Raw genomic sequence first — 15,125 nt, 5'->3', positions numbered from 1 at the left:
TTTCCATGGATGCACCAAGATTAATCAGAACAACCTTTGAGAAAACCAGAGGTCAGTCATCATCTGAGTTGCCTTTCTTAATAATAATAATAATATTTTTTATAGTAGTAGTAGTAGTAGTAGTAGTAGTAGTAGTAGTAGTAGTAGTAGTAGTAGTAGTAGTAGTAGTGGTAGTATATGTGTAATGATAGTAACTGCACCGAAAAATAAATGGACAGGTCTCAGTCAAAAGGGAGACATCGAAGAGGAAGGATGGATGTTCCTGTTCGCAGATGACTCAGCACTGCTGGTCTCGGACAGGAACAAACTGCAGGTTGAAAAGGCCCCACCTATAGAGTGTATAATGGCAATAAACAAGTTAAAAAAAAAGGAAAAAAAAGGCCCTCAGCTCTGAATTTGGTAGAATCTGCACCTGGCTCACTGATAACAAACTGAATCAAATAGTAATCTCAGCAAGGCAGATGGCTTCTTGGTTAGAGTGGGTGACAATATTATCACACGAAAAGATGAAATTACCTACCTAGGTTCCATCCTGGAGGCAAATCTTTCCGGTGATAAAATGGCCACCAACGTAATCAAAAAGGTCAACCAAAGAACATGATTCCTATACAGGATCTCCTCACTGGTCACAAAAACACCTTGAAGACCTCAGGAGCCCTCGTACAAGGTTTCTTCGACTACGCTTGCACCTCCTGGTACCACAGTACCTCTAAGGCCCTTAAAACATGGCTCCAGACTTCCCAAAACATACTGGTCAGGCTACTACTTGGCCTCACTCCCTGAACCCACCTCACCCCTGCCCACTTTGACAGGCTGGAATGGCTTAGGGTCGACGAGTACAGCACCTTGCAATCGGTCTGGTCCACAAGATTCGCTACACCACCAAGATACGGCATGTACCTGTCTAAATACTTCCTTAATATCAACGAAGTCCACATCCACACCAGAGGGAGTTCAACAAACCATGTGCAACCCAGATTTGGCACAAAGGGACTAAATTAATTTCGCTCCTATGCCACCAAAATGTGGAACGCCCTACCAACAGTCATTAAGACATGCAAATCCCTTGACTCCTTCAAAACTGCTCTCAAAGGGCACCTACGGACAGCTGCAATTCGAAACTGGCCTCCGTTTTTGATTGATTGATTGATTGAAATCTTTATTAACAGTTTGTAGAATTTACAGTACATTTTAAGCAAAATCTGAATCCCACACCCACCCCTGTTCCCCCTCACTGTATATGTTTCTTAACCCTTTTTACCTCCTATGATGATTTCCTTTTGACTATATAGTTGTGTATATTCGTACGTCTCTAAATGTTTTGATTATTGAAAATGGTGGGCCCTATTGTAAACAAGTATAATGCTTTATGGTGTCGTCCACTCACTGTTGGTATTGAGTTGTACTTGAAATGCAAACTGTTAATAAATCTCCATCCCTGATGATGTCACGTGCTCCATCCCTGATGATGTCACGTGCTCGACCAACCAACACACTGACGGGAAATGCACAATTCCATAGTTAACTGCGACCTTTGGTCGACTCGCAACTAAGTATTTGTGCTTTATATTTAGAATTTTAAGAAGAAAAATAAAAGAAGGGTTTAATTACTGTACCCATTCAATATCGCTACACTTGGTCAATCATAAATGTGTGTATTCTGTGTTCATGTCAAGATACGGCTTTGTCTATATGTGTTCAAATATAATGTCTATGTATTTGCCAAAGAATCACTGTGTTTACTTATTTATATCCATAATATTCATACATTTTCCCTTAAAAAACCTGCACTATCCACACATTTAATTTCTTTGCTAAATAGTTATTGTATCGATTTTAAATCATTGAATCGTATCGTATCATCATAATGAACCAATATCGTCCATGTATCGTCAGCCATGTATCATGATACGTATCGTATCGCTCGTAAATTATAGGGCACATGGTACAGTATGTGAGGACCATGTCTGCTGGTGAGAGGACAGCAACAGCAGGGGAGATGAGAAGGCATCATTCCTTGGGTTGAAGCAAGTTGGCTCCAGGCTGGTTAATTAAGCTCACCTGCATGTGTTACTTGAAACCATCCCATTCTTTGTATATATATGAAATGGACATTCACATGACACAGCTCCACACACGTCTCGTCTTCTCTGCAGGTCTAGAATCGTATTGCTATTTGTGTATGTCATCTTCATTTACCCACTAGGCCAGGTTGATTAGTGTATATGCAGCTTTACCAGTGCCCTGTTAGTCTGCATTATACCGGCTTCCAACACTCACAATTCCCCCCCCCCCCCCTTTACAATGCTTTTACAAGGCATGTACAGCATGTATGTAGTATGTACAGCATGTGCGTGCATGTGTGAGACAGATGTGTATAAATACTTTTCTTCCACTGGGCATAAATGATCACAAATACAATGTAACATACACAGGTTATTAATTATATGAACTTACTCTTTTATAGCTAAACTCACATTTCAATATTTCAGGCTTTAAGATGCTATACATGTTATTGTAGTTACCGGAGGTTTGCAACTTTATTTTGAGACATAGGAATACAGGTAGATTAGTCAGAGAACCCTCCCCAAATCTCCCCAAATTGTGCCCAGTCTTCTCCCCAAAGTGAGCAGTGAGCACTCTTTACCAAGAAATTCTCAGGCACTCACTCTTCTGGCAGTGAGTACCCAATTAACTTCTCTGAGAACCACACCATCATGTTCGACAAAGCATTATTGAAGGAAACCTGATAGAAAAGTAATGTTGGTTGGTGTAATGAGGGGCAAATGGGTGGAGGCTCGCTGAGCTGACCCTGCGGTCTTTGGCGTGGAGGTCGTCACATCATCTCAGGGACTTACGGGAGGACACATTCTCAGACTCATCTCGACACCAAGGACAACAACACTGGCTATGCCTCTGACTTTCACTACAACTCAAAGTCATGCCAGAAGTTCTCAGAAGACACTGTTGTCGTAATTTGCATCACAGGTGATAACATGAGTGAGCATGACAAGGTGGTGACGGACTTGGTGAGATTGGAGTTAGGTGACGTCACTGCACACACTACAGCTCTCTCACCAGATTTAGTAATGATCCTTTCTCACTCCACAAATATCATTCAAGGGTAGGACAGATGGTACCATCTGCAAATCCTTTGGGGTGGGGAGTTGGGGACAGGACCTGAGCTGTAACCTGCCTGGTACAAAATGTCAAGATCCAAACAGAGCATCTTTTTTCCTTTTCTTTTTTTAAAGAGATATTGATAAAGTGGTATGATAATGTGCAGCCTACATTGACAATAAATAAATCTTTAAAAAAAAGATCCAAACGCAGAGCAAGGTGACCTGGACAATGACTCAGTACTACCTGCTCAAACCTTTACAAACATATATTGTTTTTTACCGGTACCGTTGTGCACTGGTAGACGTTGTGCATTGGAGACCTGTTGTTCCAGGCACCAACATTTAATTTATCACCAGGGATGGTACTGGCACACCTACTCCTCTTAGGTATGCAGTAGGCTTACTTTGTGTGTGAGAACCTGGGCAGCCACTCACTCACTGAGCAGCTCTTATTTTTGGCTGTCTGCTGAGATACTGTAGTATTGTATGCTTTTATTTTCCACTCTTGCCAGCAGAGGGAAGCAATGCTTCACCTTAGATTGGAAGCAATCTGTATGTAAAGTTCCATTTTCAATCTTGCCTCTTTTATCTTATTTATCAATGAGATTCCAGGTTTATATAAATAGTAAATGCTCTAGCAGTCATTGTTCTATAAAAAAAATGAATGAATGAGGCGAGCTTAAATAATGATTAAATATGATTGTGCACCACATATGTGGACGATGTATACATATGGCATGTCTGCAACACTGATGTCTATTTAAGCTCGCCTCATTCATTGTTGATCCTCTTGCTGTCAGTGTCACTGACAGCAGTTGGTATCTACTCGTTTGCTCCAACCAACTCCAAGATCAGCACCACGTACCAGACTGTTTTCCCCTGGGGGAGTTGAGTTGTCTTATGTGCTACAGTGCTGAGCAGTGAGTAGGCCAATTATAGTAGAGCCTGAACGCCAAGATCAAATAGGCTATTCATAATAATTTAATATTTAAAATGTATAGATTGTTTTCAATCTATAAGATGTTTCTGAGCACCCCTTCATTAAACACTGTGTTTGTATAGGGCACTGTGCCCTAAAAGCAAATGGTGCCACGCATGGTGTGTGCACACACAATGGGCCACGGCCACGTACGCACGCACACACACACTGTTCTTTTAAATATCTTTAGCCCACGATTTTGAACCCATTTTTTCTGGGTGCTACTCCCTCTGCTAACCTGAGGAGAGCTTCTATGCATGAGGACTGGTCCAAGCTGCTTCTTTTCACCTGTCAGGTGGGAGTTTCCCCAGTTGGATGTATAGCACGTGGAAGGAACAGGTTATTCCAAACCCTTTTGCCAACCCCACCTAGGGTATGGGCACTGATGCCCCCAGCACCCACAGCGTCCCTGGCTGGAACCCAGGATCTTCTAGCTGTGAGGTGACAGTGCTACCGACTGTGCCAGCGTGCCCCCCTAACGCACACAGTGTTAACACATGCACAGGGATACAAAAACGTTAAACTGACAAATGTAGTTAGAAGTATATGCATCTTTTTCTGAACAATAACTTTTATTGAAGATGCATGTGAAGTAGCTTAATCAGTACACTATGTACAATGAATCAAAAATAGGTTATTGTCATTGTCATCACACAAGCTTGCATGAATACATATTCTCATGTGACAGTAAATGTTCAACTATTGTATGGGTCCAAATTCAGACACAATCTCCAAACAGGCAATTGCAATATATGAATGACAGCTCACCTCAACTTTCATTTCCCCTTTCTCTCAAAGAAAGAGGAAATATATAAGTGTAATGTAACAAAGAACACATGTAAACCAAGAAAACTGAGCAGGAACCAAATATAATTTAAAAGTACACACGGTTCAAATGAAATCAATGTGGAATATACTGCAAACATTGGTTATTAAGGGCCTTCCATTTAAGGCACATTTCTCTTTCTAATCTTAGCAGGTTAAATCAAAAAATAGTTTTAAATATTTTTGGAAACATTACATTACATTTTAGAGGTTTTGGAGGAAAAACAAATGATTGAGTTTTCACTTGTTTTGTGAAATCTTACTATAAGACCCCTCTCTGACTTGAATATATGTCCATAAAGGACTAAACATACAATGTATAATGTACATAACACACAAAAACATCTGTGGTTATATGCACAAATCGGTGCAAGCTTTGCATTGATCACCTCCACTTTCTGAGATGTTGCACTGAACGTTTTCGGGAATGCGAGAACAGGATAAAAACTGTACAAACTGCTGCCGAACCATTGCTGCTGAAGGGGCTAGAAAAATAATCCAGTGGCCCAGACTTTCCAGGGAGTAGCCTATTCTGTCCTGAACGTGTTCACTCGACAGAGGACAGGGGGGAGACATCAGTAGAGACCGACGGACAGCGGTCAGCGCAGAGATGGTGGATCGAGTGCAGATGAACGTTCAAAAGGCCAACAGGGTCCCGTTCTGCCCATGCTGAAAACACACACAGCGCTGCCTTCAGATTGAAACCTCGTACTCTCTTGTCTCCTGCAAAGAGGAGAATATGCACAACATGTCACAGGAATAGCTCTGTGACAGCAATGTGGACTCTGCTTTTACACGATAAAATTGTACAATAGTTATGGAGGGGGGGGGGGGGGATAATAGGCCAAAAAGATAGTCAGACCATTAAATTCCTGAAGTGTTGCTTGAACCTCATCAAAAGCATGTTCAATATTCAAGGAAGCGTCGCCCTAGAGCTGATGGTAGACACTGGAACAACAAGTGTTGATTATAGAGAATTTGTAATTAAGGTCTCACCTCATTGTTCTTCAGAGTGCAGTTATGAAAGGAGAAAGCAAAAATAAATAAATACAGAAAGACTCAAAACATCATTACCGCCTTTATTTATCAGATAGAGATGATGGAAAGTTAATCTGGATTGTTTGCTTTCTTGAATTAAAACAAGAGAATACTGTCCAGGATATATTGTATATTTATATGTATCAGACAGCAGGATAATATAATAACTCCAGTTCTCAGATCTTTCCACTGGCTATACTGTACATTCAAATAATTTATTTTAAAATACTACTGTTGGATTTTGGTTTATAAGTTATAACGCAAGAAAATGTTTCGGGACAAAATGCATGACTGATTAGTTATGAACAATCCAGACCTGTCAGGTCATCTTTCTAGGACAGGTCAGCAGCTTTCGGGTTTCTTTATGTACCACATACCTGAAACAAACTGCCTTGCCTTGCCTAGCCTACGCACCAGGCATGGCTCCATCCTGTGTGCTCTGTGTTGTAAATCACGGAATGACTAAGGTTTTTGTGGAAGGTATAGACACAGCCTCCTCCTTGTTATCCAAGCATATGAATCACATCCTATCTTGCTTTGTGAGGATTTTAGTGAAATGGTTTCAGGGTTTCAGGGCACAGATCTCTTATTGAGAAATTGTTCTCATCGTTCCAGGTTATGCCTTAGCACAGCTTACGGAGTCACTGTTATTCTATTTTCAGGATGAATGAATCTCTATTTCTGTCTTTCTATTTGTGTTTTAGAAACATAGGCTATTATATAGACATAGTAGATGATGCCTTACCGGTGTTTCATAAAGAGAGTTGTCAAATGTGGATTCTCCATTAATGTGGTCATATGGCAAAGTAGAGGACATGGGGAGTCTTAGAGACTTCCCTCGAACCCTAAAAACAAAGATGAGAAAGGATACCATGAGATGAGAAGACATGACATGAGAACACTTCAAATAAAATAAACTACGAAACATCAGCTTCCAATAAACAGTTTGTTTATAAATGTAAACTAATTCACAATAACTACAGTAAAACCATGTGACATACTGTACCAGCAATACCACTAAAGTATGACATTTAAACACCAAACCTTTTATTTAAGTTAGAGCTGTGAACAAGGCCACTTTACTTTTAACAGAGTACGTACAACCATAATGAGGTGCTTTTATGTCTAAGTAAAGAACCCACTTTGAGATGTAGAGGTAGATGCTGAAGATAAGTACAAGCAGGAATGTGACGGGAATGAAGACAGTAACTGCAACGCGGACTCCCTCCATACGCAGGTCTGCTGCAGCTACTGGTGGGCAGTGAAAGAGAGACAGACACCCAGTGTTATGTTGCCCTGCTGACTGGTCGGTGTGTGTGTGTGTGTGTGTGTGTGTGTGTGTGTGTGTTTACTCTGTTAGCAGAGTTCGAAAGATTGAACCTATATCCATTTCATAACGATTTCAGCATTTCAAAATGAAACTAATGCTCAAGAATTTGCTGTATAGCACACACGCACACCGATGTCTATATGTACAATATTTGATATGTGCAATATCTAATATACACAATACATTTATTGTGGCCTGTGCAATGTTATTACTATATTTCTATTGCAATATGGTATGATGCACGCCTTGTCTTCTTCTCACACCATATATACATGTACTTCTAATAGTGTTTACAATGTTGGCCTGACGCTATATTCTCATTCTCTCTTACATTATGGAATTAAAGCAGAGAGGCCTTGCTGGATTACTACACAGTATAGTGAAGAGGAGAGCTCTATAGCGAGAGAGGCAGGTAGATGACGTAGGAGTCAGTTGATGAACTGCCTACACTACGGTACAGACAATAAACGTCTGAGCTATGAGGACTCCCCTCCCCATAAGATGAGAATATATATCATTGCACATCATTCAATCTGCTAGAAATTGGGGTGCCCAGACCTTTTTGATTTGAGAGCTACTTTCAAAATGACCAGCGCAACAAGATCTACCCACCGAAAAAATAGGATCTCATTGCTGAAAATAGTTTAAAGAACATGACAAACACACTTTGAATGGGAAATATAGGGGGCGGGGGGGGGGGGGGGTGGAAATTGTTTTTGTTTTTGTATGTAACTTTCTAATGCTACTGATCTTTGTGCTCAACACTCTAGAAAACAAAGTATTCTGTTGTGGGTTAACAGGCCATTTTTTATGTCAATCAATCAAGTCACCAAGTTAATTCAAGTGTCATGTCAGATGCCAAATTATATATGTTTTAGGGCCATGTCATGTGGTCTACCTGCGCAGCCTTTGTGATCTACTGGTAGATCACGATCTACCTTTTGGCCACCCCTGAATGAATAATGGATGTATTATAAAATAGTATAATATACTATTTTATAATCCTACATCCAATATTCATTCATTCATTCCCTATTGTTATGTAGTTCTCCTTTAATAGGAAACATGGCTGTTTTTGATTGCTGAAAACAGTGCTACAGAGGAACTGACAATGTAATGTCACCCATAGCATTTTACGCCCATCTGCAGTAACCGCCATTCGAAAATGTTATATTATTATGCAGGCTGACGCTGAGTGGAAAAACACTGTGATGTAAAATGACTCTTACCATCTAATCGGCGCTCATCATACTCCATTGTGTGGGCTGTAAAGGACACGGCACATGTTAAACCTCAGGAGGAAATGAATATAATGGATAAAATGCACTGGGTGAACCCTTCGTTGTTTGTCTAACAGAGGTGTGTGTGTTTGTGTGAAGAGACTCAACCTGTGTACAACAACAGTCCTGCATTGGCATCCCTATTGTAAGTCAAGTCAAATCAATTATATATACCTTTACATATATTTCACCTGGTGCCAATTGCCTAAACTGTAATCCTGGGGCGAGAGCCCCGAACTGAGCTCATGCTTCCTTCAATGCATGAGGAGTCCAAGCCACACACCAAACCAGTTCCTTTTCCCCTCCATCAGGCTGACCAGGGGGAGGTAGTATAGACTCTATGGATGTTTTTTGCGAACCTACCCAATTTGATTTATTATAAGCATATTTATATAAGATTTATATACTGTAAAGCACATTTTCCAACAACCAAAGGCATGTCATTAACACACTTTTAGGATTTAGAAGGTCTAAATATAGTGCCGGAAGTGCATTTTACTCTGAAAGCCATGAACCGGAAACACTTTCCTAAAAAAGTTGACTTTACAAAGAGACCTCACATCCCCGATCATTTTAATTATTTTTTGTACGCTCCAAAAAACGTTCATATTTTGCGGGAGAGACGGATGAGGAGCAGAAATGAAGCGCCAGCATATCGATCCATTCATCACCACGGAGAGCGCCCTGGATTAGGAGATACGAGTCATTCTTTCCGCCACGCTAACATGGGAGTCAATGACAAGCTAATTATTGCACTGAGCATTAGCATACGGAAAGCGAAAAGCGAAATGCCAATTTTTTTTTTTGGAAAAATTCAGAATATTCTCATCTCGCCCCGCGTCGCTGGGACGTCGCTAGGACGTCCACAGACGTCGTAGGCACTAATATTTCGGGATCCTTATGACGGCCTCATGCGTCCTACGAACTGAAACGGTTAAGAAACACACATCCGACCACGAACATAATACAATGGATCCTAATTGAAGATAATAAAGTTCTTAGCATCTATACTAGAATGCCTCCTTATCGGCTCCTTAACAATTTGAATGTCACCCACACGTTTCATTTTATCCATTTATTTACTGGAGTTGGGATTTAACACTATGCCCTTGTTTGTCTATGATGTTCTCTGTATAAAATGGAAAGTATCCATGTGAGTGGACTGTCTTTAAACACTGTGCTGTTATCATACTTATGAATTCAGACTCCCCAGTGAAAAGGAGTAACAGTTAGCCTCTATGCGGATGAATAACAATCAGACAGTTGATGTATGCATGCTTGCCTGCATGCACGCTGCACGCAACCACGCACATATGCAGACACACACACACACACACACATGCAGACAGACAGACGCGCACACGCACGCACGTACACACACACACGCACAGTGCAGAATCATGAATTATGAATTATGAAAATGAGTATAGCTCTCCTTGCATGCAGTTCCTCACCTCTGCAAACAGGTGGCAATCCACTCCAGTGGGACGGGTGTCCAGGGACACAGCGGAGGACAGGCTCCCCCAGTAACTGGTGGCCAGCGTGGCAGGTGTAGCGCAGCGTCTCCCCGGCCTGGAAGAGCAGCTTGTCTGAGCTGGGTACTCCGTATGTCGGCGTACCAGGGTGACCGCACGGCTCAAACGCTTCAGCTGGGAGAAGAAAGAAGGAACTACTTGAACCCTACATTGTATGCTAAGTAACAATATTAGACGCAGTGTTGGGCAGTAGTTACTAGTAATATATTACTGTAATATTATTACTTTTCCCAGTAACAAGTTAAATAAGGTATTATACTCTGACAAAACAGTAATGTTATACCTATTTACTTTGTAAAAGTAGCACAAATTACATATTACTTTTAGTTTTTTAGTTTTGTTGGCTGTTGGCTCACAACAAGGTCGAGAGAGATTGCTGCTTCATGGTATCGTCTTTTAGGGTGATTTGTGACTCTTCTTCTTAATATTATTATTCAAAACAATTGGATTCAGTTCTAAAAGAAGCTGAATAAACAGATTGTGTGGGGGGCGCAAAAGTAATATGTAGGCCTAATATATTAGTCTTGATTCCAAGTAATAAGTAATGTAATATTATTACTTTTTTTAAAGAGTAATAAGTAATAAGTAACATTACTCTCCTAAGTAATATTGCCCAACACTGATAGACGATCGCAACGCATCATATTGTGAGCTTAATCAGCTTATACATTGGTTATTTCTGTCAAATGTTTTCTGTCCATTTTTTTCAGAATGAAGGCTTAATATGACATGCCCAGAGTAGGGATGCTAGGGTTCATGGGATTAACGTGGAGTGTGCACACAGAAAATCCTACTATTCATTCATATTGACTCATAGAGTATACAAATGTTTAACCAAATGAACCCGTAAAGGGTAATCCACACCAAGCACTATAATTATAATTATAACTACAAATATATTGTTTTATAAAATGTTCTAACTAAAGTGGACGGCAGAGTCCCACTCACAACTATAAGGAGAATATAATTATAGTGATTGATGTGGATGGCCCTCAAGGTATACATTTGGTTACATTTGTGCACTCAGAATTAAACACTCAGTATTTTACAGTGCACAAAGAGACAACGACTGACTACATCATTCAAACATGGATGGACAGACTTGACACTTCACTTTTTACGGTCTATGGTGACACTCTATATTAATTTGAATTTACCAACAAAACTGTCGTAAAACAACATAACAAGCAAGATGTACACACACACACACACACACACACACACACACACACACACACACCCCCCCCCCCCCCCCCCATTGGTTCTCAAAGCCTTGAATCTCCTGTTCCTCATTTGTCTCTGACAACACAGGCTCCACTATCAGACTGGAAGTATGTCAGGCTCATTATAATATAATTTCCCTCTTTAAACAACTCGGAATGCACTCTTCGCATGGAATTAACTTTTCACATGCTGCCAAATGAGGGAGCCACTGTCTTCACTCTCACCTCTATCTTAACGCCGCCTAATAATTCATTTTAGCTGGACTGAGGAAACGACTTTGGAGAGGACAGAATGGGACAGGTCATTGTAATGCATGAGATGGTAATCAGGGACAGCGAAACACTTCAATTGCTCTGTCAAACAGGAAGAAGAAAATGTGTTTCTAAAAACTTGTGTCACCTTCAACACAGGAGAAATAACATTAAGTAGCAAAAAGCTATTGTCTCCAAGATTGCGCAAGTGTCCAGTCCACTCACACATACTAACTACTATAAGAGCACCGAAGTCTGACGTCCCTTTCAGTAGAGGGCGCCAGTACACAGGTTCATGTATTTTTTTATTTGCATTGAAATCCCCATAGGGCGATTTTAGGTCATATAAGAACTGTGTTTGAAAATGTGTACATTTCCACCTTCAGTCGATGCTTCATATCCATATGAGTGAAAAGGCCGGGATGATCGGTCTATTTTTCAAACACAGTTCTTATATGAGGATATGGGGATTTCAATGCTAATAAAAAGTACACGAACCTGTGGACTGGCTCCCTCTACTGACAGTGACGTCAGGACTTCGGTGCTCTATATGCATGCATATTATATACATTGCAGCCCAAAACATGCACACAGCAAGTGGAAATAGAAAGATTCCCTGTTAGTTTCACACAATGGTCTGTGTATTTTTTTTTTTTTTTTTTTTATATTTTTTTGCGGCTTACGCCTTTTATTGATTTTTGAAGGGACAGACAGTAGGCTGACAGGAAACGGGAGAGAGATGGGGGGATGACATGCAGTAAAGGCCGTGTCGGGTCCGGGAGTCGAACCCGCGGCACACTGCGACTGGATTACCAGTCCGGTGCCCAGACCGTTACGCTACGGCCTGGGCCTGGTCTGTGTATTTTAACAGAGAAGATTGTGTGCACATCTCAATGCCTATATTTAGGCCAGGTGCTGGATGTCAGGCATCAAGGCAAACATCAAGGAAGAGAAAGAACATCCGCACACTATAGTTTCTAGAGCTCCGAGACTTACTTTATTTAGAGGCAACAAATTGCAACGTTTCGACCAAAATTGCCTGATGAAGTCCCAGTAGGTCGAAACGTTGCAATTTGTTGCCTCTAAATAAAGTAAGTCTCGGAGCTCTTCAAACTAGTGTGCGGATGTTCTTTCTCTTCCCGATGTATTTTAACAACCACTGAACCCTAGTGTCACTTTTCTGGGAATGTCATAATAGTAGGGAACCATTCGGCAAAAATATGCTGACATTCAGCAAACATAGCGATCTACAAGCTCACAAACGCATCAGCGCATTGTGAGCTTGTAGATCTGTAGAATATTTGCAGCTATATCTTGCACCAACCCTTACCCCTTATCGCTAAACCTATTTACCATTTTTTTACTATTTTAAAATACATTTTAAAATACTTCAAATAGCTGATCTACAAGATCCACAACGTGTCAATGTAGATCGGCTAGTTTAACTATTGTAAAATGTTTTTAAATAGTAGTGTCAGAGACTTTGGGCCGTATTTTGAGTATCTTAAGTACCAGGTCTTATTACTTAACTTAAGACCTGGAGGCGTGGTCAATGCCATTTGGCTATTCTGAGTGGCCAAACAGCATTGACCATGCCTCCAGGTCTTAAGTTAAGTAATAAGACCTGGTACTTAAGACACGCAAAATACGGCCCTTTGTGTTCACATATTTTGGCACATACAGTACTATACAGAATATAGTGCAGTATACATACGCAGGCATCTGGGCAGCTTCTGGTTCCACTTGGGGCCCGGGGAGCCGTGGTTGTAGCAAGTGAGCAGACTGTTGCCAGACAGGGTGTAGCCCTTGTCACAGATGTACTGAATGGTTGAACCAACGGTGAGGCGAGGACCCGTCAACACACGCCGACTGTGATCCACCTTCCCAGGGTCAGCACATGATACCACTGTGGGGACGAAGACAAACAGCTCGTTGACAAAGGGAAGCTATCAAATTTATGTCGCCGTAAACAGTAACCTCTAAAGTTAGACAGATATATAGATAGGCCTTTATTTATCCCCGTGGAGAAAATGTCACAGTAGCACCGCAGTAGCCATGAAAAAAGAGAAGACAAACTGTAGGACAGGTAGAGGTAAGACAGAGAGATACACCTCAAGATAAAATAAAATAAAAGTAAAATGATGTAGAGTTATGACAGCAATGAATGTATCTATACATACAAATAAGGTGACAGTATGTATGAGGCGAATAAGTACAGTGGGAATTTGGATAATAGAAAGCCAATCATAATGAGCGATACCATCTACCAGCAGTGAAACATTTACAGCAGTTAAGCTATAAGTAACCAAGTCCATGTGCAAATATGTGCTGGAGTTGAGGAGGTGTCAAGAAAAAAACAGAGTCCAGGGCGAATTTTGTTATCAAGGGCTACCGGCACAATGGACTGACCAAGTCACTCGTCTGAAGGTGCTCCATCCAGAGCCGAAGAGTTTGATCAATCCTCAAGGGGGCCCGTCCCCCCCCCCACAGCCCCGCCTCCCCGCACCCCCCGTCCCCCGTCCCCCGCCGCAGCGCGGAAAAAAAGAAATTGTTGTTTTCGCTGGTACTTTTAAAGCAGCTTCTATAGGCCAATGTCCAAGCCAAGGTGAGGACTTTCAGGACTATATATGAGAGAGAGAGAGAGAGAGAGAGAGAGAGAGAGAGAGAGAGAGAGAGAGAGAGAGAGAGATCATAGGCGGCGGGTGCGTTTTACCTTTGGGTAGGCTACAGAATTGTGTTGGGGGGGGGGGACTGTCGCGGCCGAGCGAAGCGAGGCCGCCACCGCGGATTTATTTATTTATTTATTTCCCAAATGGTCTAAAAATGAGTTATTTTAGCATACTTGATGATCAGCCTATTTTGGACGATATGGGTCTTTTCTCGAGTCAGTGTGTAGTCTCACTAGTCTGTGTAGGGTTAGGTCTCTTTGGTGAATTGTCGTGAATATGTCACGACTACCATGAAATTCTGACACGCTTTGATGTTGTGAACATCTGGCTAGGTGAAAACAAAAGAAACCCGATTAGCATTTGAGTAGCCTACTTTTTAACACCTCTTGGACGGCCAAGACAGACTGTTGCCTCGCAACAATTGAGGAACAACAGGGGAGGCGCTGTTTTCCCGAATATTTGACGATGGGATTCTCATATTGCCGGCGGAGAGGTCCAAAATGTTTGGAATTCCCAGAAAATATGTAAATGTAAATGTCCACGAAAATCTTCATGTGGGCCTAAAGGGGCCCTGGGAGTCTTCATGGGGGCTGCGGCCCCGTGGCCTCGTTAGCTAATCATAGAGGGGGTGGGAAGGGTTACGTCAGGAGAGCTTCCATCTTCCCCCTCATCCGCCCCGCCGTAACTATACCAGAATATCCATTTCCAACTGCAAAACCAGCCTTCTTCACCAACTTGTTCAGTTGCTGAGTGCCCACTAAATTAATGTTAACCCCTCCACACACACACAAACACACACACCAGAACGTGGCAAAGAGAGGACTGTTGCACACATTTAAGGACCTGAGCCTCTTCAGGAAGAATAGCCTGCT

General features: G+C 41.5%; 1 protein-coding gene across 4 annotated transcripts in view; it reads right to left on the bottom strand.

Moving 5' to 3' along the window:
- Window positions 1-4,696: 4,696 nt before the first annotated feature.
- LOC310864760 (seizure protein 6 homolog) overlaps window positions 4,697-15,125 on the bottom strand; it is a 125,289-nt gene continuing 114,860 nt past the window's right edge. The window contains exons 12-17 of one of the 4 annotated variants that reach the window (XM_083773520.1): window positions 13,299-13,490; window positions 10,029-10,223; window positions 8,524-8,586; window positions 7,107-7,215; window positions 6,710-6,809; window positions 4,697-5,649 (exon numbers count right to left, since the gene is read on the bottom strand). In XM_083773520.1, coding sequence (XP_083629646.1) covers window positions 5,620-5,649; window positions 6,710-6,809; window positions 7,107-7,215; window positions 8,524-8,586; window positions 10,029-10,223; window positions 13,299-13,490 — 689 coding nt within the window. In that variant the 3' untranslated portion in view covers window positions 4,697-5,619. Of the gene's footprint in view, window positions 5,650-6,570; window positions 6,810-7,106; window positions 7,216-8,523; window positions 8,587-10,028; window positions 10,224-13,298; window positions 13,491-15,125 lie in introns of those variants that run through there. The other 3 variants (XM_083773519.1, XM_083773521.1, XM_083773522.1) reach the window with 3 other exon arrangements.

This window comes from Protomyctophum parallelum (assembly GCF_964188405.1).
Source record: "Protomyctophum parallelum genome assembly, chromosome: 9".
NCBI classification, from domain to species: domain Eukaryota; kingdom Metazoa; phylum Chordata; class Actinopteri; order Myctophiformes; family Myctophidae; genus Protomyctophum; species Protomyctophum parallelum.
This window is presented reverse-complemented; position numbering and strand designations above follow the sequence as displayed.